This window comes from Polistes dominula, unplaced genomic scaffold, assembly GCF_049000335.1.
Source record: "Polistes dominula isolate Pdom_NZ unplaced genomic scaffold, Pdom_raw_medaka scaffold_35, whole genome shotgun sequence".
Lineage (NCBI taxonomy): Eukaryota > Metazoa > Arthropoda > Insecta > Hymenoptera > Vespidae > Polistes > Polistes dominula.
Genome location: NW_028300968.1, coordinates 3,426,793 through 3,454,534, shown reverse-complemented (window position 1 = coordinate 3,454,534; position 27,742 = coordinate 3,426,793). Strand labels below are relative to the sequence as shown.

Below are 27,742 nucleotides of genomic sequence, written 5' to 3'. Positions count from 1 at the left end.
TACAGAATCGTTCGTGAAATATTCAGTCACTAGACCTGAAGTGTCTCTTACTCTCCGAACTTCTTTACGAAGATGAGTTTCGAACTGAACTATGGAACTATTTTGAAAATCCAAATACCCTTATATATTATCCTTAGACTAAATCTTGATTTATTTATGCAACTGAAAAATGAAAATGTTCAAGTAAAAAAAAAAACGAAATAATTTAGAGAAAGAAAAAAAAAGGAAAACACGATTTATATTCTTCTAGTCGTCCTACATTACTTACAATATTTATTTTTCTTTACCGAAACTGTATTCCGAAAATTTCCACCCTTACTATCGAATATACACAATATATATATTACGCTGTTTACTCTACCGTGAAACTCATCGATTCCGGAGACCGAGCGTGATTTATAAAGAATCCAAAAGAAATGCCGAAGTAAGGTATTTATTGCACCATCGTAAAAGCATTTTTACATTCGTCGAATAATCCAAGTTACATTTTTTCTATTCATCATATTTCACAAGAAATAAATAAATAAATACTCGCGTTAGACTAAGGTAGACGTTTTCATTTTCTTTTTTAACACTAGATTGCCCAAGGCAGTCATTTTGACTGTTTTTTATTTTCAATTAGAAAAACAATTATGTATATAATGACACAATTTCTTAGAATTTGGTTTTTATTGTTAATATTTACTAATAACTTGTTGTATAACTGTAAATAATATAAGAAATATTAAAAATTAATTTTAAACAAATTTGTTTACACATTAGTTATTTTTTCACAATGCAGTCATTTTGACTGTTTTTGGGCAATATAGCTATACAAGAAATCTCGGGCAATCTAGTGTTAACAAAGATACGCTGTCATTCGATTAAAATAATACTGCCATTTCAATTTCGCATTCGGATAGGATTAAGCGTAAAGGCAAGTTCATTTGAGTTTACAATTAAAAGAAGAAATTGTACGCTCGAACGTCGATTCGTGTTTGAAAAGCGCACTTTGTCCCGCATCCGTTCGTTCCACTTAGAGTGGCACCACCCGCCGCCAACCACCACCACAAACATCCCTTCTTCAGTTCCACCATATTTTCAATGTAAATGACAGAGAAGCGATATGACGACAACTGAGAGGAATATATCCAATATATATAAGCGTGTGTGTACGTCAGAAAAGAAGGAAAAAAGAGATTAAATTGAGAAAATGAGAGAAAGAGGATAAGGAGGTAAAGAAAGAAAGAAAGAAAAAAAAGAAAAAATAGTTGACACCCTGGGTCACGAAGGCGGGGGACTAATCGGGACCGAGGCACCTTTGTAAAACTGCAGAATGAGCGTTTTGCTTGTTGAAGAGACACTTGAAAGAGCACACGCCGGGGTAACTCTCGTCGTTGCAAGTGGAAGATGACCTTACGAGTTAAAACTACGATGACGATATACAATGGCAAGGACAATGATCACCCCCTTTTCATATTTCAGGGAACCTACCATAAATACTGCGTATAGGATAGTGATTTTAAAGATAACACGTCTCAAAAAATATAATCGATTTTCTTGAGAAACGTGTAAATATCTTTTCATCTTCAAACGAGACGAGAAAAAAGATGATTTTTTTCCTTCTCCATTTACGACGGGGATTCCCTCGATAAGTTTTGTGCGAAAAGCTTTGCCCTTATTATCCGAATTACGAGAGTCGTTGCGCTTGGCTTTACATCCACCACACCCTTCCTAACCTTTTTTTTTTTCTTCCATTCCGTTTGTTTTAGCTTCTTTCCTTTACTTTTCCGATCGCCCTTTTACTTTTTTTCTGCTCGCTAATTCACGAAATCTTTCTCTTGTTCTTTTCTTCCCTTCGTTGCCAGAGGAGAGACAAATAATTCTTCTATCTTTTTACCTTCCACCTCACCTTATTTCACCTATCTATTCTACGATTATCCTTTGTATTGGAAACTATAATATAATATACAGTTTGTGGTTTAAGAATTGACCACATTTCTGGAGAAATCTTTGTCATTTCAAACGTATTATATCAAGGTAGTTATTGCTTTGGGTACAAAACCACGTGCTCTTTTTCCCCCTTTTCTATCCCATATTATTTCAAGAAATACGGTTGGTTGGTTGGTTGTCAAGCTTCTTAGAACCATCGTGAACCACAACCCACTTTCGTGATACGATAAGAAAGTAACTTTCGTCATACCCTTCTGTAGGATTGTCGCCCCTATAGGATCCCTAAAGGTTAATTCGTTCTTGGTGCTCTTTGTTTTTTTCCTTCCCCTTTTCTACTCGTACAATTATGACGCACGTAGGTGGATAATCCTGGTAAAGGTATTTATTCAAGGAATTTTGCAATATATTTGTAAAAGGAAAAGCGAGTAGTAGTTCTCAATGGAAAGTTTGGAAAATCCGCTTAGTAAAACGAGACGACGGCAAATTATTATCGGTTCTATCATCCTTGTCTTTTAATGAAGAGGGACAGAAAGAGAAGGAGAGTGAGAACCTTCCTTCCGATTACCGTAGATCGATATCTTTGCGTTGAAATCTCTAGAGGCTCACGGAAACAGGCTGTCACGGAACCAAAGGAAACGCTATTTCCCTGGTGTTAAAGCAGTGAAGCAGATATTCCAACGGGTACTGGGTATTCGGAGATATTCTGACATTGGAATATGGATGTTAAATCGATGACATCTTTAACGTCGGACTCGGATTCTAATAAACAATAAAACGATAAAACAGATCATCGTTTAATTGGATGTTTTTTTCTCTTTTTTTCTTTCTGTATATTTCTTCTTTTTTTCTACCACTGATAATAATTCAATAACGAAGTAACCTCGAAAGTCTTGACTCGTTTTCATATAAAATGCATCGACGGAATGAGGATTTTCTGTATCAAACGTTGAAAAATTTATTTGCCATATACGCGAATCAATTTTGGGAAAAGGTATTTTCTTGGGAAAAGGAAGCAAACCAAGTATTCGAAAGTGGATTAAAGTAAGAGGAGACCATAAGAAACGAAACTGCGCACATTTCATGCTGGAATTAAATAAATTACGGAAAAGACACAAATTCGATAACGGAGGTAGGAGTGTATTTTAACGCTTTTTCTTATCCTTCCTTTTTTATTTTCTTTTTCTATCTCTTTTGAGACATAAAAAAACAAAACGAGAATTTCATAGATAAACGAATTGCACCTTGCATACATATATATATTATAAATGAATCGTTTTTTCGTTACGAGCAACAAAGCTTCCCTTTTATTCTTATAGGTACACGTGTACCTATAGAAATTTAAACTATTCGAAGGGAGCAATAGAGATCTTCCATATAGATGTATAAGCAAGAGTATAACGACGAGGGGAGGGTGGCCGGGAGAAAGATAATGACAGAGAGATACGACAATTTTTCCTATGAAAAGGAAATAGAAAAAGTACCTTTTTTTGTATCCAGTTATGATGAGATGCCAAAGTAAGGAATAATATACCAGGCAACAAATGATTTTAATTCTACCTAACTTTTGTTTAGAAATAAATTGTCAAGAGAAGTACGAGATGACGTAAAATAAAAAATAAAATCAAACCAGGCCCTCTACTCATAGCTGCTTTTTAGGGAATTTTCCGTTCATTTCTATTTCTAACTTTTTACAAAAGTATCATCATCGTACCTTGTTAATAGTTCTGAATGGATAGTCATGTATACATTCCGATGGTGGGTGCTTGTTTTTTTTATTATGCGAATTCTTAACATCAAGCGCAACGATAAATGTTCATTATCTTTGAACGAGTTTCAGCCCCCATCCCCCACACCCCCTTTTTCTCTCTCTCTCATTTCCCAATGGCGCTTACAAGACTTACTTTTTGTTAGAAAAACGCGTATCGACTTACTCTCTCTCTTGAAGTTTTCCAATTCCTCTCGTAAAACGCGACAATGACTCAGAGAGACCGATTATCTCGAACGCGAATGTAGAATTCATTGGAGCGTGGCTAGGCTTGTATTGGCTAGACTCGTTGAAAGCTTTTCTTCAATTCTAGCAACCAACCCCACGTATCCATTTTTTTTCACAACTAGAATCGAAACTCGATCCATTGTTTCGCGATGCACCGACTTTTTCCATTATATATTCCTTTACTTTTCTTTTCTTTCTGTACTCTTCTTCGTTGACTTTTTTCTTCTTCTTCTTCTTCTTCTTCTACTTTATTTTTTAACATTCATTGAATATTTAACACGTATATTTTAAATAAAAATGAAATGTGCGATATGAAAACGCGATGAAAATGTTGATTAACACTAAACCTACATTCCTAACATGATCAAACGTGTACTATGATTTGAAATAATGCATAAAATGTATATTTCATTCATTTCTAAATAAAAGAAAATTCATTAAAATCTCATTCTATATTAATTGTCTTTTTTTAAAACGGTTCATTTGATCCACACGGTTGGAATAAAGTTATACATGAAGTGTCACGGTAGGTTTATTGTTAAAGTTACTGCGAACAGGGACGAATCCAAGAAAGAATAAGGTACGTTTTCTATTTGCAAGAACGCCAAGAGACAAACTTTGTTGCACTGGCGCCGTGTCTATTATTTTCCCGTCGAATTCGAGGTCAGCATAATTTCGCTTTTATCAGAGGCGAGAGAATTGGCTTGTAACATTGTAAATCGTATCGTATCGTTTTTCATCGTACCGATCGATAGACGTTTTTTAAACAAATTGCCAATCTGCTTTAGTATTTTAAACAGATATATATTAGTAGTATATATATATATATATATATATTAGTAGAACATATATCGTTTGAACGCGTGTCGATTCGCATATACAAAACTGGCGTCTTAATTTAGCCAGCCGATACTAATATGCCTTGGTTTTGGTCCGTAGAGGTTGATTGACGTTGAAATTAACGGAAACATAAATCACTTTGGAGAGCTAGTATCGGAGCTTGCGTATCGAGCTTTACATATCGGCTCCCGTAACCGAAACAGGAATAATTCAATCTTTTAAAACACGTGTGGTGTACAACATACGTTTGACAGATTTGAAATTCTATATTGCATATAAATTGGAAAGGAGACTTTTCGTTTTATTTTAAATATGAATAATTAGAATTGTAAATAAAGTGGACAAAAATTAGAAAACACTTGGGGTGGTAGGATTCTATAGAACACGGTGTTGTTTCTGGTTGATCCCTTTTTGTAAAACATAACGGGTTCGGTTCTGCCCATGTCGCAAGATCGAAAATGAAATCCAAATCTGAGACGTAGATGAAATGTCAAAGGAGCGCATTTATAAATACATTGAAATCTTTGGCTTATTTATAACAGCCTCGAACTCGAACACTGTCGTGAGACAATCGATATTCTTTCTCAAATAGGCGCGCGTGTATAAGTATAAACCATAAGAAATCATTTTTTGAAGGTGTACAATATAATTTTTTGAGTCTTCCAAATTATATGTAAGGCTAATAAATGGATGCAATTTTGTGCGTTTGTTGTGTGCACTATGGGAACTATAACACATGAGAAAGAGAGTAAGGATACACGGTTAATTCAACGTGTTTTGTGCGATAAAAGATATTGATCGGAAAGTTTCCATCCGTAAGGAAAAGGAAGAGGAGGAAGAACGGAAGGAAGGAAGGAAGGAAAAGAAGGGTAGGGGAATAGTTGGTCGTGGTGTACGGAACGCTTGGACATAAAAATCTTTTCCTTCATGGCAATAAGTTTGCTCAGAGTTTGCTCGACGTTCGACTACTCGAGTCGAGAAAGAAAGAGAGAACGACTTTTCGTTTCTTCGAGGTTACCTCGAGGACGATAAAAAAGAACGACACCATTCTGAGGCAAATCAAAGTCGATTTTCAACGTATATGTTTTCTACTCTCCCTCTTGATTTCTATATATATGTATGTGTGTGTATGTATTCTATCCGATCACTGCTCGTTTTACTTCGCACGACTAAGTTTCGTCGATATCGAATATCATTAGCCCGAATATCGCGCAAACACGCTCCAACGAATCTAAGCTTTTGTTTCTCAAACGAATAGCTCGAATAGTACATATGTATACATTTACAAAAAGAAACAGAGAGAATACTTTTCCCCCGTTAGATCTAGCCAAGTGTCACGAAGCTTCAACTCGGTTAAAAATAATATATCATTGCTACGAATACGATTATACTGGCAAGGGAAGAAAAAAAAATGTCGACTGTTTATCTTTTGCGAAACAAACTGTCGGCCAGTAAACCCTTCTATATGCTAGTTACATATCTTTAAAGTTAACTCGAATGATTTAAAAAAAAAGAAGGTGAGAGATTCAAATTAAATTTTCTTCTATTTTTTATCTGAAAGACTAAGAAAGCAACGTCGTTGTCTGCATCAACGTATCACGTTGGTGATACGTTGAAAGAAGAGGACCTTCGTTAAAGTTCATCGCACGTATTTAAACCGGATAAATCCCGCACATTCCACAACCGCAAATCCTTCGTTCTCTTGGCAAAGCTGTCGGACGAAAGAATACGTTGAAACGAAAGACTTTTCTTAGAGATCGAAAAAGCCTCCTTCCCGATGTGAAACATCGGCTGAACAACTGCCCCTGACTTCTTCTACATATGTGTTATGTTTCCAAATTTTCCTTTTTTTACTCTCTCTCTCTCTCTCAGAACCCGTCAGCTTTGCTACGAGCCATCGTATATTTATTTTATCACGATCCACATTCGCGTACTACTCGGGAATAGAGGAGGAAGAAGGAAGGGAAAGAGGGGGGGAAAAAGAGAGATTCGTTAAATTTATTCGTAGAACGTGCGCAAGAAAAAAAGCTGGAAAGGAGAATCTGGTGGTGAATCTGTCGGAAGAACGTAGCCAAAGACTATTACTATTACTACGATTACTACTACTACTATTACGGCTTTGGGCCTTGGTATTTTTCTTGTTGGATCGTACTAACTTGGAATTAGGTTGACTACCCATCTTCCGAAAGCCTTGTTTCCGTCAAGCTCTTCGCGTTATCTATTTTATCGCGTTGCACGTGTGCTCGAATCAATAATTTCGGTCGAGGCTCCGTAACGAAGAATGAAATCTTTTTTCTTTTTTTTCTTTATAGTAGTATAGCACGTATGTATATAGAAATACGACGAGACCGATAAAAAAAGGGAGTATTTGCTTTATATATCGCTAAATGTAATCACCCTATTAACCGTATTAATCTGATCAAAAGGTAAACACACAAATTTTTTGCATTTATATATTTTAGAATGAATATCGTTATTATATGAAAATAATCTGTACGCGTGGATAAATATTTTGCATAAACGATTAGGCCGTTACCTCTGCGTGCGAGGATGAACATTTCACATAAATTTTATATCAACGATGCAATAAATTATCATATTTCTCTTTCACCCCTTCTTCTTCTTCTCCATGTCTAAGGAGAGAAAAATTTCTCTTTATTTATTTTTTTTTATTTTTTTTTCTTCCCGTCTAGAATTTATTCTCAAAAGCATTGCACCGTTTACTGGGTCGCATTTTACACGTCGAGTATAGTAAAATGACGTACCTATGTACGTACGTACGTACGACATAAGTACCAGAAGTCGTGCGTTATCCAGGACGGAAAATACGCGCGCCATTTTAATAACTGCCACTTCGAGAGAGAGACCTATGAATGTATATGTCTCTAACGATGATGGTATCCAAGCTTGTGTGTGTTTCTACCAACAGAATCCTTCGTTATTATAAATCGGCGCCATAGAGAAAAGAGTACATTTGAGATTTTTCTTTCCTTTTCCCCCATCTTTTTCAATTCGAATTTCGCGAGTCGTCCGGTTGATCGACCTCGATGCTAAAATTACTTTAGGACCGTTCGTTATAATCATTAAATAGATACCTATCTGGCAATTGGCTTGGCAGTCGACAGCACAGCTGACTCAAGTTCTTACTCAAATTTATTATTTCCTACATTTTTTTTATCGCAGCCTCGCGAGAGAATCATCGAGAATAAAACAAAGTGGCGTAAAGTAGGAGAGAGCCAGTTTATTTATGATACTAAACCTATCGAGAAAGAGGAAATTGTTTTTTTGTTTTGTTTTTATTTAGGTCCCCTGTCCGAAGGAAAAAAAAGAAGGTCGAGACTCGTTCTATCTAATTGTAAGGGAAAGTTTAAAAAAATAATGTTGCATTAGTTAGGCAGAAAGTTAACATCTTCTCAGAAGTATAGAAAAAAAAAAAAGGCATATACGATTACCACGTTGATCTCTCTCGGGCCTACATAGAAGAAGACGCCGAGTTTCTTCGTGCACGTAGAAAACGATTCCAAGAAAAGTTGGCAAATGTTCTCCGAGGACCATCGGTTCGATGAATCATCGGGATTAGAATTTCGGATAGTAACGTCCGATACTACACTACGAATTTATTCTACCAAACGAAAGTATATCTCAACGATAAGAAAAAATTTAGTATAGTCTCGACGAATGTAGAAATAAAAAAAAACAAGGGAGAGAGAAAAAACGTTTCCTATATCTGTTTCATTCTTTCTCTTTCCCTGTTCGCAATCGGAGTCCGTTGACTCTCGGAGGTGTGTGCACGACGTGCGTTTTTTTTCATACAAAAAAATAACCACATCGTGGTGAGGTAGTTGAGACTGTAAGATTTTGGTACACAGTGCAAAAGGTGCTCACAAACTTACCGCATATCTTTGGAAGAGAGAAAAACTTTGGCGATTAGAAACGATCTTGTGCGTATCATGTGAACCGGGCGTATCCGCTCCTCATATCCGTCTTAAACGAGACGTCGTTAGCGTTATTATACACTTGTTTTCCCTTCTCTCTCTCTCTCTCTCTCTCTCTCTCACACTCTTTCTCTCTAAAGGAAAAAGAGCGTTGCCGGACGAAGAAGAAACTAAGGAATAAAAACGTGCAAGGATATCTCGTCTTAACCGGAATTCTCGCACCTTTTTTCTTGAAGATTTTTCGCTAAAGTTTACACGGCCGCACTCTGAAAAATTTCTTCTTCTTACGTACGCAGCACCATCGTCGTCACCAACACCACCATCATCATCATCATAATCATCATAATCATCATCATCATCCTCCACATGATCATCATCATCACAAACGACACCCCAAAGATAACGTAGCACTAGACCAGCAGTAGCGAGCAACGTCACGATCGTCGCTGCTACTCTCTCTCTCTCTCTCTCTCTCTCTTGTGTAAACTTATAAATAGATATCTGGGTACGTTCGATTATATTTATATATATGTACCGACGTATACGCGAGCGGTACGCATATGTCTATACATATATATATATATACACGCGCGTGAAAAGAGAAACGAGAGAAGAGGTGGCGACCAAGATAACTTGGTAGGGGGTTGGTTAAACGTGTTCGCGGCACTACGGGGTAGTTTATCGCACCGTGCTTTTCTTTCGGTCGTTCCGGTCGGTTGGTTGATTGGTTGATTCGTCGGATCCCAAATCGGTTGGCGCGCTAGCTCGATCGTTTCTGGGAAGAGGAACGAGCGCGTTAATGGTGCGCGCAGATATACCTCTCCCTTTTATTTCCCTTGGAGCGCGCCTCCTTCCGGATCTGCCGTGGACAAACACATGAGGACGGATATCATACAATTTACTACTTTGTTGTTCTTTTTATTCCCCCAAAAGCACACTTTTCCTATCTCTATCTCCTATATTTCTCCCACGCACACACGTCAACGTCCCTTTACTCGTCTCTCTCTCTCTCTCTCTCTCTCTCTCTCCACGGCCAGTGCACCCTACGAATATGTGAGTTTCTCTCTCTCTCTCTCTGTCTCTCTTTTGGTGACGGGTGGAGAATGGAAAATACCACGAAATGAAAAGAGAGTTAAAAAGATTAGGGGAGATTTTCTTTTTCCTTTTCTTCTTTCCCTTCCTATCTCCTTCTCTTTTTCTCTCTTTTTCTCTCTCTCTCTCCTCTCTCTTTCGTTTTACGAAAGGAAATTGTTGTAAGATCCACACACTACTAATCCGAAAAAAAGACGTAGACGACGATCACGATCACGATTACGACGACAACGACGAAGATGACGAAGAAGACGACGACGACGACGACGACGACGACGAAGAAGACGACGGCACACGACACGCTCGAGTCGACGATACGTCGCCGGCTCGACGTCAGCGACGCCTGGCGTCGCGACGCCCCACCCCCACCATCGTCGAGTCGACGCACCGTCTTTTACCTCCTTCCCTCCCTTTATCCGGCCAACACCATCCGCGCCTTTCCCTTTTCACGCACGCGCCTGATAAAGAACACAAAACAGGGTGGAGAAGGTAAATGCCTCCTTTTTACCCGATATATCCACCGCAACACGAACGGAGATCCAGCCTGGAGAAAATCGATGAGGGAGGGCGGGGGCACGAGGGGTTGCTTGCTTGGTTGGAACAGAGTACTATTTTTTTATTTTAATATTCTTATATTATTTGTCGTTGTTATTAGTTGAAATATTTATCAAATATAAGCAAAACCCCTTTCGTAGGGATCCTTTACCGTCGACTGGGAGTTTCGACTAATTTAAAAGCTAAAGAAATATCTCTGTCGCATTATTGCAAGCCCGCTCGTAGAACGATCATTAGCGCGCGTGCAAGGACATTGTACCCTGGGGAAATTAAAATAACGTAAGTGGAGGCCGTACGAATGTACTACTACTAGGTGCTGTACGTTTGTATGGTCGCGCATTTAGATAGATATGCGTTGTTCTTCTTCTTTTCATCTCTTTTTTCTTCTTCTTCTTCTTCTTCTTCTTCTTCTTCTTCTTCTTCTTCTTCTTTATTGCGGCCGCGATGTAAATGCTAGTTTTTCGAAATGAAATAACTTTCAAGTTCTTCCTCTAACTATAGATAGAAAAAAGAAGAGACATTTTGTCGACGATCTCTATCACATGTTTTATTCAAATATAATTGTGAAAATGGATTATTATAATTGAAACGAACGAGGAATATCATTTCCTAAGAATGTTTGCCTATCTCTTATTTAGTTTTGTTATTATTCTTCGAGTTTTCTTTCCCTTCCGAAGAAAAGAAAGCAAAAGACTCTAATTATACATCTTGTCCAAATGAAAATACTGTGATCACTGAACCAAAATGGCGGAGGGATGGGATAATGACCCTTCGCCTTACTTGTATAGCATGTTGTATTTTGTACTTGGTCGTTTGATAAGAGCGTTTGCGTCTGTGCATATATTGCATACACCCATTCCTTCGAATACAAGACACGTTTTATGCTTGTATATAGGTCAGACTGATTCTAATACCAAGCAGGTTGCATGTTACACGTGTCGTATTTAACCGCGCGATTCATTAGCGCACGCCTTTATTTAAAATAATCGCCATGTCGTATATCCTTGTCATCCAATAGATTCTAATCTCCTGAACGATGCAAATAGATACTGGAGAAATTGGTGAAAAAATTGAGCCGCTTGACTGAGTGAGCCGGGAGTAGAATCATGGATCTTTTGGAAATCCATTGAGCTATACAAGGCCCATCGTCCAATCTTCCTAGGAATACCTATTTAAGTATTTGAACATGGAGGTAAGCACTCGTCCCACACTCTACCATCCCCTGCAATAATATTCAACCTCGAATATTACATCTAAACTCTATGATGACATTCTCATCAAGGAACGTTGCTGAGCTCTTAAAGGCATCTTTATCTAGTTCCCCAGTCAACTTATTCGCGTCGCTACAGTCGTGAAAATCCTGAACACCTGCTACTGGACATTTAACCCAATCGAAAATTGCCAAGTGACAAGACGATAGCCTTTGTCATATTCACATCCAAAATTGCAGACTGTCAAGAACTTTTATTTTTTCTTTAAAGCAACAGATTTCTCTGTTATAGACTTTGCCTCATAGATAGCACCACTACACATTTCATAAAGCGCGATCTCGCGCAAGTTTACGGTACTTACGTAGTAGTAACTGTATACGAGTTTAGTTCTTTTAACCAACCGCTAGTGTCGATATGATCAACTAAACTTTTTTCATAAATTTCAATTCTTTTTTTTTATTTGTTCCAGACTATCATGCGTGTTACGAAACAAATCTATATCCTGGCTGATTCCCTAATCAGGATTTGTGAAAAAACTGGACTGACTTTGCTGAACCAATGTCTCGAACCACGAATTGTTTTTCGTTCAATAGTCCAATTATCTCACGAATGCCTATTTAAGTAATTGGACATGGAGACGGTTATCCAACAATAACTTTTGTTACATCGAAGCTATTCTATGAACAATGTCCAAATTAAATACTTAAAAGCCATTTTCTTATGGAAATTGGAATAAGAAGCATGAAATTAGAAGAGTTTATTTGAAAATATGAAGAAACCATGAACATTCAGTGAAGCCAGATCGTGAAATCATAAAAAATATACACGTACACAGATTAAATGTGTATGTATTTCTCCGCGGCGCGTGGTGTGGATACAGCGACCCCAGAGACTTTAGTTCGTCTGATCGACACAGGGGCGCAAAATTATCGTACGCGGCAGAAAATTATCGTACGCCCCGGGAAAATTTGAAATCGGACAAATCTCGGCCAAAATTTTGAAAAAGTCGGAAAAAGTGTCCAAGTTCCTACTTTTTCAAGTTGATGACTCTTTTTTTTTAGGTAGAAAACGTTCACTATTCGTTTAGTCTACTCGGCGGTTCGATAGCTCCACGGGAAGATCTTCAAATCAAGAAAAAAAATTTCTCCTCTGATCGCGCAGCTAATCTCGGCTTCCTCGGCTTTTTCGGTTTCCCGACTCACCGAACGTACATTTCACTGTGAAATGTAGCAGCAGTGCTGTCAGATCGTGGGTAAATCTTACCCTCTCCCTGTGCCACTGGGATTGCACACAATGAAAGTTTTCCATGTCCGTGTGTTTGGGATGTCGAGGAAAGCCGAGTGTAACCGAAGTTACAAGATAAAACTTCGGTAAAACTTCGGTTACACTCGGCTTTCCTCGACATCCCAAACACACGGACATGGAAAACTTTCATTGTGTGCAATCCCAGTGGCACAGGGAGAGGGTAAGATTTACCCACGATCTGACAGCACTGCTGCTACATTTCACAGTGAAATGTACGTTCGGTGAGTCGGGAAACCGAAAGAAGCCGAGGGAAGCCGAGATTAGCTGCGCGATCAGAGGAGAAATTTTTTTTTCTTGATTTGAAGATCTTCCCGTGGAGCTATCGAACCGCCGAGTAGACTAAACGAATAGTGAACGTTTTCTACCTAAAAAAAAGAGTCATCAACTTGAAAAAGTAGGAACTTGGACACTTTTTCCGACTTTTTCAAAATTTTGGCCGAGATTTGTCCGATTTCAAATTTTCCCGGGGCGTACGATAATTTTCTGCCGCGTACGATAATTTTGCGCCCCTGTGTCGATCAAACGAACTAAAGTCTCTGGGATCACTGATTTCACAACACGTACATTTCACGACACGTAACCATGAAGATACCTGAACGCCATCTTGGAGCAACTCTTAAACTACCAACTGTTATTCGATTGCAAGATAATTGGTGTACGAGGTATGGTAAAATAAATATTAGGAGAAATATGGAAGAATGAAAAGCCTATAAAAGATTGATAGAAAAATCACACAAAAAAAAGAGAATCACATTTCTTAATTGCTCGATTCTCACTGTCAATTTTTGATCGAAATACATAGGTAAGTATAGCCTATAATTAACAGTACGCTCATAGAACCTTTATGCTATTCTTAAACTCTTACACTAAAAAAAGGATAAGGTAGGGTTACCGAAGAGCTGAGTTTTATTTATATAATCTTGGCGTGACTATATTTATATATTTAACAAATGGACTCTTTCTCTAATCTTTTTCAAGATTTTTGAAGTATGGACAAACATATTGATTTTTCAATTGGATATCAAGCAGTCGATGTAAAATATGTGTTTATTTGATGAAAATAAATGGAATCACATTAAACAAGTCCACTTGGTCGAAGAGCGTGACGTAAATAATAAAATGATTGTCATGGTTGAACTGGACATAAGACAGTACAAAGAAGAGGACTCTGATGGTAGTAACGCCTAAGTAGCAGAATCGTATTGGAGGAAAATAATGTGAAGGTGCGTTTCCAACGCATGCACGAGGCAATGAGTAACAAAACACAAACGCGAAAGAGAAGAAACCGGATGTGATGCTGTAAAAAAATAGAGAATTTTATGTTTATACGGAATAAAGGTGGAAACCAAACAATGGATGCCTTTTTCTCTCTCTTCTCTCTTTCTTTCAAGGTCTAATGAAAGTCCGTCTTTGTTATAAAGCACAAAGATGGAGGATGAAAGAAACTACTAATTGCGATGACGAGGTGAATGGTTTAACGCTCGCATTTGTTGAAAACTATGCATATAAACAAACTTTCAACTTTTCTCTTCTACGAGGCTATACAAATGATGTGATATTTCTATAATTAATCCTGAAAGAGAAGAGGGCTCTTACTTGCTTCCGGCGAAATCTAGTATACCATTGGAGGAGAAACAGTTAGTGGGGGTCAACGGAAGAGCCAATAAGTCGGCTCAGAGTATAGTATGCAATAGAAAATTACTCTTTCCTGCATAAACTGTAACCGGCGCCGGGTTTCCTAAGGAGCTCTTGTAAAGACGCGTGCAAAGTAAATCATTTCCGGAGCGTAAAACTTTTATATATCGTCAAAAAGTTTTTTGGCGCTCAAATTAATCTCAAAAGAAGTTTCATCTCGTATCTGTAGTTAATCAATTACTTTGATTGTTCTCCTACTACCTTAACGATGGCGACGGTTGAGTGCTACCAAAACCAAGCTCAGGCTGCTTCCGAAAATGATCAACAATCACAGAGCCAACAAAGTCAACCAAATGTACAACAAAATCAACAGCCTGCATCACAGCCGACCGCTGGAATTCCTGGAAAGGATGACGAGCGTAAGCTCTTCGTCGGTGGTTTATCAAGAAATACCACAGACAAAGAATTGCGTGATCATTTTGGTAAATTTGGAGACATCGAAAGCGTTACAGTGAAAATCGATCCGTATACCGGCGTCTCTAGAGGATTCGCATTTATGGTTTTCGCTAATCCTAAAACCATCGACAAATTGTTGGCTTCTGGAGAGCATTACATCAACAAACGAAAGGTAGGAATTTCTTATAAATCCTAAGGATTTTACATAAAGGTTGCTCCGATTCGCTACGAAATAATAGCACGTTGCGTGTCAAGGGAATTTTTTTTCCCTCCTTTCTTCAACCGTTTATTCAACCGTTTCTCCATCCGCCTGTGCTGCTTGCTATATAATAAAAAATAATTCTTTTTGACGCGCGCCCGACCTATTTAAAAGTATTTCAAAGTATTGAGTAGTAATTTCCTTTGAAGTCCATAATTTATTTCTATTTTTACTACCTTCGAAAGAACTCTCCTTGGTTCTTTTATCCAAATATTCGATTGTTTCTGAATCATGTATTATCTTTCATACTATCCTTTATTATACTAACACATGGATAAAATTTATATGCTTTTATATTATTTCAAAGGTTGATCCAAAAAGAGTTAGCACGAAACAACAACATGGAAAGATTTTTGTTGGCGGTCTTACTCCTGAAATTACCGACGACGATATCAAGTCATACTTCAGTCAATATGGGACTATAGTTGAACTGCAGGCTCCATTTGATAAAGTAAAAAATCAACGGAAGGGTTACTGTTTCATAACATTTGATTCTAAAGAAGTTGTATATAAATTACTAAAAACTCCCAAACAAACAATAAATGGCAAGGAAGTAGACATTAAAAAGGTTAAATCGAATCCAGATCTTAGACCACAAGGATTTTGGGGACCAGGATACAGTTATGGATATGCTGGTGGCTATGGTTATATACCGGAATACTGTAATGGATATCAAGGAGGCTATGACGATATGTATGGGAATTATGATTACACTTGTTACGATGGCTATGAAAATATGGGTTATTCCGCTCAAGGTAAACCACGAGGTAATGGACAAGGACCTCGTCAGTTTCAAAGACATCAACCATACTAAACGTCGACCATATTAGAAATACACAATCTTTACATGTTTATGATCAAGTTTAATACAAGAGCTAAGTAGGGAGGTTTACCGTTAATATCTAATTGCAGTCTGACTGAAACAAGGGAACTCAGATGGAATAAGGTATTATAAATGCCCGATAATCATCTCCCTTAAATTTCAATAATTTCGTACGTCATGTCTGTACAATATTAGATACCTTTATGTAAATTTGTTGAAAAAAATTTTCTCACTAGTTTGGCGCAATGATAAATGATGTTAAGAATTTAAATGATACGGATGATAAAATTTCTAGAAAATGCACATTTTGCCTCCCCATCTATGGATTAAAAATAAAAAAACTAATATAAAAGATGAACAAGTATTAATAGAATTTGCATCTTCTTAAATACAAGCAAAACTATTAATGCCAACTATAATTTTACTAAATTTGAATAAAAATATTTACAAAAATAATCTTTCATGATCTATGTTTCGACACGTAATTATAAAAATTTTTTAGGTCCCTAGAAAAAAATCAGAGGTTGAATGACATATTATCTACTTGTTACTCATCTCTCATACTAATAATACATCTACTAAATAATTCTATTTCTTTGGCTATTCCATAGCTATTTCCATAACCACTCTTTAGAATTTTAGGTTGCATTATGATATACTCTTTATTCTTTGCTTGGTGTTATTTTTATCTTAAAAAATGAAACAAGAACTCTGTATAGCTTGCATTTGTTTTTTTCTTTTTCTCGGTGGTGTGAAAGTTTTTTTTATTAAATATGTTTCTATTATATTGCAAATTGCCAATTATGGACCAAAAATTTGCTCTCATTAAATCATATTTCTTCCTTGTAAGATTATTATTCTATATCCATGCTCAATTATATGTAATTGTTTATAAACTAAAGATAAATCTCGTAACTTATGTGAAATTATTAATATGTGCATACATGTGTGCATAGGCAAGTTAACCTAAGTATATATACTGATATAGGAATTAAGTTAAAACATTTGAAAAATGTATAATTAAAATATAAACGTCCTGGGTATTAAACATAAGGAATACTTGCGCGACGTTAAATTACGAATAATATTTCTATGTAATAATTCGTATATCATGAAAATTGTCATTGAAGGAACTTTAACATTAAGAAAAGAAAAGAAAAGGAAAAAAACAAACATAAATATATTACTTGCTTTATGTATATATGTATATATATATATATATGTATGTGTATATATTATGTATGTATACATACATACGTATTGTATATACATATATACATATATATATATTTATATACATATATATATATATATATTTATATATGTATGTATCAACGACCTATTGAAGTTTCAATAGATCATTTCTACAAGTATATAAGTGTATTTGATCTTCTCTTTAATTATAACATAATGTTGTAGTATAGTTTAGACGTCGCGTTTGTACTCATTATGTCGTAAAAGTCACACGAATACGGCGAAAACATTACATCTAAGCGCGTAAAGCAAAAGCAAAGTTTGTTTAAGACAGACACTGGAGTAACAGAATGTTTCTAAATACGAAATATGAATGAAGAACAATTTATAAGTTAGGAAACAATTTAGGCTACATTGACATTTCTTTCGCATTTCTATCGAGAGAGTAGCAGTTATACCGTTTGATATTACAAACTTCTGCTCTTTATATCGCGAAAAGACTGTTCAAACACGTAGTATATCATTCGATATGATACAATAATCTAGACAATTCGATAATTGGTATTATTATTATTCGTATAATTTTTTGACCGCTAAATTCAACTCATTAACGTCGTTTAGAATTATAAAACGACTAAGAGGGGAAAGAAAAAAGAAAGGCATTACTAAATAATGCACCAAACAAAACTACGTTAAATACATCGAAATTATGTCGTTTACAAGGCTGTCCAAGCTTAATACATTCGAGAAAGACATTCAATGGTTACAAAAGTATCTACGGTTTGGCTTAAATCTAATATATATATATATATCATGGTACCATTGATTGGGTTTTTACATATGAGATTTTAAGCCAAACCAATTATGCTTTTGAAATTCAATATGTATACTATGTATACTATTTTGCTGCGTGTGAAAAAAAAAATATATATATAAAAAAAAGAAAAAAAAATAAGAAAAAAAAAAGAAAAAGTGTGTGAAATTAAAGGAAATAACATGATAATATTTTGTTACGATTAATTAATATTCGCCTGTTTCACCCATGACACAGTGTATATTTTAATTATAGCAAGAAATAAAATGCCTATTACTTAAAAAAAAGTAAACAAAAACAAAATTCATTTCAATCACTATTAAAAAAAATGTATTCATTCATATTCGATACATTGCAAAATTCTAACTTTGTCCTTTGTCAGATAATATCAAACATTTGATATTCAGTTTGCGTTGTTTTTTTTTTTTCTTCTAGAACAATTCATGATACCAAATTTCGATCTATTATTATTAATCGAACAACACACCGATCTAAATAAAACGTTTCTAATAATAACATAAGAAATATACAGAATCATAGAATTATTTATTATTACAGCTTTCTCTCCGTAGCTAAATAATCTATATAATAAGATCGTTAAAATAACGAAACTAATTAATAATACCGTTAATACGCGCGATTGGTCGATTATATTTTTCGAATTAGACCAATCCGGAGTAAGGATCTATATTTTAGATATATTTTCGTCATGTAGTGTAGTTATTTCATGACGCGTTTGCACGTTCAAGAACGAATATTTGTCCACCAATAGCCAATGATCCGAAGTTACTAATCGAATTCTCATTCGTCGAGAATCGTACTAAAAAATATTCCTGTATAGTAAAACTGGTATGTGAACTAGGATTAAACATTAAAGTGGCAGCTGCATGGGTGTAATCACAAGGGCAGATAGGCAGCTGCTGCAGTGTCATCGCTTTGCATTACATCGAACGGAGGTGTCCTAAGGGTGTACGACGAATAAGAAGCGAGCTGTTACAACACTATGTTTCACATAGGACTGGTACAATTAATAGAGCGGATTATGCTGAATCGTCGGCCGTGGGATTTTGTCATGTAGCCTCCCGCGGACGAAATATAACCACACGCTTGTTTATATACCATCGATGTACCGAAGGATATCGAAAGCGTTTGCTGCAAAAGCTCCAGAGTTGAGGGGTCGCATGAAGTCGATATCACCGACGTTACAACACCAACAACCGTTGTTGTCATCGTCGTCGTTGTTACCACTGTTGTCGTCTAGTTTCTCATCCTATTCTTCCTCGTCGACGTCGTCGTCGTCGTCGTCGTCGTCGTCGTCGTCGTCGTCGTCGTCTTCGTCGGCGTCGTCGTCGTCGTCGTCGTCGTCGACATCGACATCGACATCGACATCATCGTCGTTGTCGTCGTCGTCGTCGTCGTCGTCGTCAACGTCGTCGAAATTTTTCTCATTTTTCCAAAGTACTATTTCTCACACTTTGATATCACGATCCTGATCATGCAGTAAGCTTTTTTTCAAACAACGACTCAAAAATTCGTCTACAATTTAAATCTCGGTAAGTTGAGCACGTTTATTTTCTATTTGCCAATAGCGTTACATGTGGAATTTTCCGCTAAAGTCATCATACATGTTCATTGCACCGTGTCTCTTGTTTATGTGTTGGACGGACGACAACTGACTTTTGCCTACATATTATTACGACACTTTTGCATTTGTTCCCTCTTTCGTTTATATGTGTATGTATTATTTGTGTGTGTGTGTGTATGCGTAACTTTACTCTTGTGTTACGAATAATCAGCCGTAAATGGAATTGGCTCGTCACATGAGAAACATTATACGTTGAAAAATACTCTCACTTAACATAGTGAGAATTTGATGGTTATACCGGTGACAATGAATTTATTGAACACGAATAAAATTAACGCAGGGTTGGTTTGTTGCGCTTCATCTATCTTCATAGCCTACAAATTTGCATTCGTTTTTTTATACTTTTGATTAATATTTCCAATGATAGTATTATCGCGAATAAGAGACCAATATTATATAATGAAGTAAATATTGTGTTATACGATTAGTACGTTCATCAAAGATCTATTATGCATTTTAATGTCAATCGAGATTAATTTATTTAGTATTTTTTCTTGTTGTTGTTGTTGTATTTTATTGGATTTTGAATACGTAGTTTTTTTGTTTGAATATGATGGAGATATTTAAGTAACGTTGTATACAAAAATATTGCTTTATAATGTAATAATATGAAATAATAACTAATTAAGTTCCAGATATGGAGTTGATAAATGCCAGGAGATTGTATCAAATCTGAACGAAGACATTGATATTGAAAAACTATTGTATTTGTGTTATCAAACTGTTTACCTTGGTACTTAACCTAGGAGAAAAAGAAGATGTCACAATTAAATATAAGTACAGGAAAAAAAGGAAGGGGTGTTGCCAGTACCTCAGCTTCATCCGTATCAGCTTTAACCAGTTCAACTGATTTAGCTAGCCTATTCGAATGTCCTGTTTGTTTCGATTATGTACTACCACCTATCTTGCAGTGTCAAAGTGGACATCTCGTTTGTAGTAATTGTCGACCAAAACTTACCTGTTGCCCTACTTGTAGAGGCCCATTAGGTACGTCTAATGTATATTCATATGCTCTTAATCTAATGCTAAAACAATTATCTAATACGGCGTGCAATATACACAAAGTTTTAATCTTATCTTTCTTATTTTTCTTCTCTTTTTTCCTATTATCTAAGCAAAATAAGTTTGTATTAATCGTTTGGAAACGTTCGTTATTCATTTAATTAAACACGATTAGAGTAGTTCTTGACAAAGAAAAGCTGACAAAAATGCTGAATAAATAGTTTTGAATGTATCATTTATCGTATTTGTTTTCCTTTAAATTAGGTAATATTCGCAATCTGGCTATGGAAAAGGTAGCAAGTAATGTAATGTTTCCTTGCAAATACTCTATTAGCGGATGCACGGTATCTTTGATGCATACCGAAAAACCAGATCACGAGGATGTGTGCGAATTCCGTCCATATAGTTGTCCTTGCCCTGGTGCATCTTGTAAATGGCAAGGATCTCTCGAACAAGTTATGCCGCATCTTGTTACGAGTCATAAAAGCATTACTACACTTCAAGGTATGCGTCCTATTATTACATTTGTATAATATGTAATAACGTTAGTTATTATTTTCCATCGCGATTTATCTCTTAGGAGAAGACATAGTTTTTCTGGCAACTGATATAAATCTTCCGGGAGCTGTGGATTGGGTAATGATGCAATCATGTTACGGTCATCATTTCATGTTGGTACTGGAAAAGCAGGAAAAATATGACGGTCATCAACAATTTTTTGCAATTGTTCAATTGATTGGTTCGAGAAAGCAAGCAGAAAACTTTGCTTACAGGTAAAATTTACTTTCATTTTCTTATCATTCTAAATAAATATAATTATTAAACGTATAGTTAGTTATATCAATGTGCATGATTTTCAATAGGCTAGAATTAAATGGACATAAAAGACGCCTTACGTGGGAAGCAATGCCGCGTTCTATACATGAAGGGGTCTCGTCTGCTATTTTAAATTCCGACTGCCTTGTATTTGATACGTCTGTTGCTAATTTTTTTGCGGATAATGGAAACCTAGGAATTAATGTTACAATTTCTATGGCATGAGGAAAGCCGGAAAAAACAGTTTAGAATCATTCAGACATATCGTGGTCTTCGAATTGAACTCCTAAACTGACGCGAAAGATTGCCTGTTATGCATACATAATTTCTTTCATGTTACCACAGATGAATATTAGCAATATGGATGTTAGAAAATATTGGAAATGGATTGACAAAGTGCAACATTTACACACTTGGTTACAGAACATCCGTGTAGGAGCTTTAAAGTATACTTGTATGTGATATTAATAATACATGTGAATAGAAGATAAACAGCTATTTGGTTAAAGCAGCTAAAAAAGCCAATTTATAGAAAGTACCTGACAGTCATAACACGATGCTTTCTTTTAGTCATCTCTTATCAATTTTTTATTTATAATATTCCTTAGCGAATTTTATATTAATTTAAATGTTAAGAGAGTACATCACAAATATCATCAACACATCACATTTAATACGATTTACCTAACAGACTCGTCTATATCTTAATATCTAATCTATTTAAACATTTTCATTTCTCTCTCTCTCTTTTTCTTTCTTTCTCTATTTTTGTTTAGATGTATCATGCACTACTAATGAAAAGTGACGGTCAATTCTACCGACATAATTAATATCTTTGAATTTTGACAGGTATATTTGACTTTGAATTAATTTTATTTTACAAATTTTCAAATCTTTCTTCATATAAACATTATCTTGTATTATTTTACGCAATTGTATACAGATATTTAGATTTTAATGTATAAAACACATATACAAAAGTACAGCCACACAGGTATTATTTTATACGCTGTAAGTTAATTATTAAATTGTAAATTACACAATATTTTCAAACATGTGCGTATTGCCCATGATATCAAGCAAGATAAATTCACTAAGAATGGTGATATCTTATAAACCTATTAACTATATTGTTTGCAGTTTGGAAGAGTGAAATGTCATCATTTTATATGCAGACATTTTCCGTGAAATAGCTTGAGAATAAATTCTGTGGTCATGAAGTGAACCTAGTACTGCATACAAAACACGTGCTTGTTACACGTATATGTATATATATACATACTTATATAAAATATACATGCATATATGTGTATGTATGTCTTATATATTACTTATCATGAGTCACGTAGCGACACGATTGCAAATTCTTGTTTTTCTATCCGTCATACAATCCGAACCCTTAAGGTGATGGCAAGAAGCTAAACATTATAATAACGTGTATCAATTAAACTATTCTGTAAAAGATAGTTTATTTCTTGATACATAATTAAACTAAATAAACTAAAGAAAAAATTGTAAAATCATAGTCAAAGTAAGAATAAGTTTGGAAAGATCAAGGATACATTTTTCATCGTATTAGTTTTTATAATTAATTAGAATATTATAACTAATATTTATTCTTTCTCATTTTCTTTCTTATTATTATATTATATCATATTGTAGCGTGGTATTTTTGTTTTCTTTTTAATTATATCAAATTTATAAGAATCGCATAAACCTTTCGATTCATACTTTAGTACGATTAAATTAATGATTTACTTGAATCGGACATCACGTTCATAAGTAATTAGTTTTAATTAGTTTGAAAGAATGTAAATTAAGATAGGTTTAGATTTAAAGCGATAGAGATCTTTTCGTTTATAGAGATAATCCAGACTGAAATATGACTACAATTGTGAATATTAGGCTAAGTAAAATATATTCAACAATTCTATATTAACTTTTTTTTTGTCATTTTTATTTGCATGTTAAATGAATTCGGTAAAATTTTATTGTTAATTTGGATTGCTTTTAGATCTGTTTCATTATACGTATAAAAAAAAGACTCTCATAGTAATAATTATTATTATTATTACTATTACTACTACTACTACTACTACTACTACTACTATTACTATTATTATTATTATTATTATTCATTAGAATTAATTATACTTTAATTTCATACTTTGTAATATAGAAAAATTAAGCAGGAGAAATGTTCCCATTGCTCTATCTAACTATATACATATACATATATACATATACATATGTATATTTAAATTGTAGGTAAAGAATAAAATATGTTATTGTAAATAAATTAAAACTTCCTATGTGATACAATAAATAATAATGTAAATTCTGCTGATACACATATCGACAGTTGAAAAACAATGCCTCACATGTTCAGCTTTTATTGCTTAAATGTTGATTTCAATTCAAAGAAGTCTCATCTCTTCTATGGATTGAAAGGAATATTTTAACATAAGAAAAATTGTATATACGAGGTAATATTTTTTAACAGTTGATATCTATGATACTGTGAGAAACGGGAACCAACTGCACATTATGTACACATATGAGATTACGTGCATATATGCTTATATCGTTATATTTACATTTACATACGTATGCATTAGATAACCAGTTAATTTTGAATAGAAATAAGGATGAGACACTTTTGGCGGTTATTCCCAAAATTGATATTGAAATTTCATGTTAATTGTTGCTCTGCTATTGTATATACAAGAAAATAATTATTTTACCTGTAATATTGAAAACAATGGAAAGTAAAAGTTCCGTAACATAGGATTGGTATAAAACATTTATTAATGAATTATTGAACTATGATCATTTTGGTAATAGCACAAACTGATATAAATAATATGTAAAATGAATAATTACACAATATTATTGATAATTATAAGCGTAACTTACGTAATTCCCTTTCAGTAGGGTATAATAATCATAACGCATGTACAGAAACGTAATTCGCGTTAAACAACAAAAATATACTATACAATAAGGAATCTGTACATAAATTATTAAAATATGCTTTAGGGCTGATAGCGTTTAAATTCTTATTATAATAATTTATTTTTTAGCAAACATTCTTTGCGAATAATAATGGTATCGTTCAGTGAAGGTATCGCAAAAGTTTCACGTTTAATTTAATCTTCATGATTTTTCTTTTCTTTTGATTATTATTATTATTTCTGTGTGCAGTCGTAGTTATAAATATATATTATTTAATTTAACTAAAAGTATCTGAAGAATTAATAGAACTTCGGACATTTTAATATCAATTTCATTTAATATCTTTTCTTTATTTAATCATTTACTTTTGACATACCTTTACTTTGTAAGTTATTTAACACTCTAATGCCTTGGAATGTTAGAAATGTGTAATGATTTTTAAATACATGTACCTTCGCAAAATAAGATTATCATCTGTATTTCTTAATTGTACAGTTCCACTTTCCTTCTATTAAAGTGAATAACTTTATTAAATTAGCGTTTAATTAAATTAGTTCTTTGTTTGATCGTAAATTTCAAATCAATTTCAAATAGTTAACAATTGATTTTAAGACAGCGACGATAATTATTATATAATTAATACTAAACCTGTCTTCATGTATACCTATTCCTACCGTGAGTGGTTAACAAAAAAATATAACTTAATTAAATTAATATAGAATGAGATTTTAACCAATAGGATTTGCAAGTAATATATTTTCTTTTATTTATAAATGAATAATGTACATTTTTCGCGTGTTTTAGCACATTTATTTATTTTTTTTCAAATTACAGGACGCGGTTATTTGACCCTGCGTGATAAGTTTAGCGTTAAAATAATTGTATTAAATCGGGGAAAAGTGAATACGAAACGTTTTTAATAAGTTATGCGAATTATTACGAATAATATATTAAATATAGATTATGCCTTATACTAAGATGTATAAGTTAGACGAATGTATCTTCTTGAATGAATTAATTACTGGTTGTAATAGGTAAGTTTTCGCGAACAATTAGCTTCATTGATTGACATGCATTTGCCAAATTGTACGCTCCATTCTGCTTCTTCGTCGCAGGTGTATACAGCGGTCTTGAAGCCCTTGCAATAATAGACATTTTTGCATGAGACTGGATCTGGGAAGAATTTGCCCTCGGAACCCTTGTAATTTTTGCAAACAGTCGTGATTGGACATCTGTCCGAATTATCGCACACTTGACTGTACGGGTTGAAATATTTTCCTTCGGGACATTCTTGAAGTTGTTTTCCGTTAGCTGTACACTGGTAGAACAAGTAGCAACGCGTTTCGTGTGGCAAATTGGTGCCCACGGGTGTATTCGAGCAAGTCCATGATGGATCCCAAGAAACCGTTCCCGATGGCGTTGACTTACTTACTTGCGATGCAGTGGTACAATTTGCTTTTGATGGGAAGTCGCAAACTTGGTACAAAGCATTGAAGTGTAATCTTCGTGTTTTAGCTTTGTTCATAAACGGACAATCCATCAAAATCTTTTCTCCGTCCAGACATTTATAAAATTTAGTGCAATCGGTTTCGTGTCTTATATGTACCGTGGCATCATCTGAATCTACATCCGGGCATCTCGTTGGGATCGGAAGAATTGGTGTATCAACAGCAAACACCGTAACCAGGGTAGCCGCGAATGCGACTGTTGCTAAAAGCCCACCTGTTCAAATGATTCATATAAATAATAATAATTGTTTGCCCTTTTTTCTACTAATATTGATTAATCAAATTAAAAAAGAAATAGCTTCGCGAATATATACGATAATTTAATTAAGCGTTAAGTTTCTTCAGTAACTTGCCTTTCATGATGAGAACCGAACGTTGATATATATTTTTCCCTCTGTATTTGTTCTTTGAGCTTAATTGATCGTTAACTGGTAATATCAAGAGAAAAAAAGTTACTTATATAACCGTGTCCCCCAACCCTCTTATCATTTTTTTTTCACACATTTTATATCTCATATATATTTTTTTTATCTAATCTGATTTTAATTTTATCATTACAGACTTTAGCATTTTTTCTTTTTCTTTTTTTTTTAATAAGCCCAAAGGTTACAATTAAAATTTCATCGATTTTCAGAAATACGACAAAATATCTATCGGAATAATATATTTTACATCGAAATGATTAATACGAAATTAATGATTTGCTATAGATCCTTCTTATGTTAAATTCGATTACATTTTTTTCCTTATGTCCCTTTATTATTCATGTGATCTGAAAAAAGAAAGACAAAAATTGAAGAATAAATTCTATTACATTAGAATTATATAATTATTGCAATAAAAGAAAATGAATAAAAATTAATTATGTACAACTCACGAATAATTATATAGTTTTAAATACGTATTGAATATATAATATATTTATCAAACGTATGAAGTCATGACTATTGTTAAGAGCCCATGTACTTTAACCATCCTTATGAATAAGACGATAATTGATGAATCGTGCTAAACTACGTCACCATTCATAGCTTAGAGTATGACGAATCGTTTAAACTCGTTTGACAAAAAAGGTTGATTTCCGAGATAACGATTATTCTTCCAAATTCAACGAACTGTAGTATAAAGTATTTGAAAATAATCTTTGATCAAATTAATTGATGTCAAAAGTTATCCCTTATACGTGCACAAATGCAATGCTTCAAGATTTATTCTAATTTTTTGTGGTTGTTCATGCATTTAGGGAAGGAAAATAAAAGAAGAAAACTTTCAAGCCTTTTTACGTGCATCCTAATGTTTTTTATGTACAACTTTTGATTAATTAAAGAACAAAATATTATTTTTCATAGATAAAAACTATACTTCTCATGTAGACAATATGTTTAAAAGGCTTATCAAAAAATTTCTGATAAATAAATCGATTTATAGAGATATTCGTGGTCGATATGTGGCATACTTCAAATATTGCCTAATACTATCAGCTCTCCTTATTCTTTCGGCATATTGCGTTTGTACGATTTCTAGAATGATCGATTTTCTATTTTCAATATCGATCAATCGAAAATTCGTAGAAAATGTCTCAAGGTATTCTTTTATAAAATCATATTTTATCTGAGCTTTAAGTCAAGGGATTTATTCGAAAATCTTTCGATATACTTACAGGAATGACGTATTATTTCGTATGAATTTTCAAGAATTCGATTGCGTTGTTGTATTCGAAAAATAAAATATAGTTTTATATTAGTCCTTGATTGTGTCGTGTTATCGGTTGT

General features: G+C 34.4%; 4 protein-coding genes and 1 long non-coding RNA gene across 7 annotated transcripts in view; 3 read left to right on the top strand and 2 right to left on the bottom strand.

The window, feature by feature from the left end:
- Ca-alpha1D (Ca[2+]-channel protein alpha[[1]] subunit D) overlaps positions 1–10,265 on the bottom strand; it is a 48,369-nt gene extending 38,104 nt beyond the window's left edge. Inside the window, 1 exon segment of the mRNA XM_089173234.1 lies at positions 8,659–10,265. The gene's annotated coding sequence lies outside the window, so the exon portion shown is untranslated.
- LOC107070031 (uncharacterized) lies at positions 10,258–12,724 on the top strand. 2 transcript variants are annotated; one of them, XR_001476198.2, is made up of 4 exons: positions 10,258–10,397; positions 10,488–10,626; positions 11,366–11,539; positions 12,028–12,724. It is a non-coding gene; the product is annotated as an uncharacterized LOC107070031 (long non-coding RNA). The 2 variants fall into 2 exon arrangements; XR_001476199.2 differs by having other exon boundaries at positions 11,394–11,539; positions 12,028–12,721.
- A 1,600-nt stretch (positions 12,725–14,324) lies between these two features.
- On the top strand, positions 14,325–16,492 carry LOC107070040 (RNA-binding protein squid). Its single transcript, XM_015327875.2, has 2 exons — positions 14,325–15,126; positions 15,521–16,492. The coding sequence occupies exons 1-2, from the start codon at positions 14,767–14,769 to the stop codon at positions 16,025–16,027; spliced, it is 867 nt and encodes a 288-aa protein (XP_015183361.1). The 5' UTR covers positions 14,325–14,766; the 3' UTR covers positions 16,028–16,492.
- Positions 16,493–18,913: 2,421 nt separating this feature from the next.
- On the top strand, positions 18,914–24,927 carry LOC107070041 (E3 ubiquitin-protein ligase SIAH1). Of its 2 annotated transcripts, none has more exons than XM_089173357.1 (5): positions 18,914–19,597; positions 20,319–20,676; positions 20,956–21,195; positions 21,272–21,464; positions 21,555–24,927. In XM_089173357.1, the coding sequence occupies exons 2-5, from the start codon at positions 20,448–20,450 to the stop codon at positions 21,730–21,732; spliced, it is 840 nt and encodes a 279-aa protein (XP_089029483.1). In that variant the 5' UTR covers positions 18,914–19,597; positions 20,319–20,447; the 3' UTR covers positions 21,733–24,927. The 2 variants fall into 2 exon arrangements, with proteins under 2 accessions (XP_089029483.1, XP_015183362.1); XM_015327876.2 differs by lacking the exon at positions 18,914–19,597 and adding an exon at positions 19,612–19,970.
- Positions 24,558–26,746, bottom strand: LOC107070007 (peritrophin-1). Its single transcript, XM_015327794.2, has 2 exons — positions 26,324–26,746; positions 24,558–26,184 (listed from the first exon to the last, which is right to left on the bottom strand). Exons 1-2 carry the CDS (start codon positions 26,328–26,330, stop codon positions 25,481–25,483), a joined length of 711 nt encoding a protein of 236 aa, XP_015183280.2. The 5' UTR covers positions 26,331–26,746; the 3' UTR covers positions 24,558–25,480.
- Between the last annotated feature and the right edge of the window lie 996 nt (positions 26,747–27,742).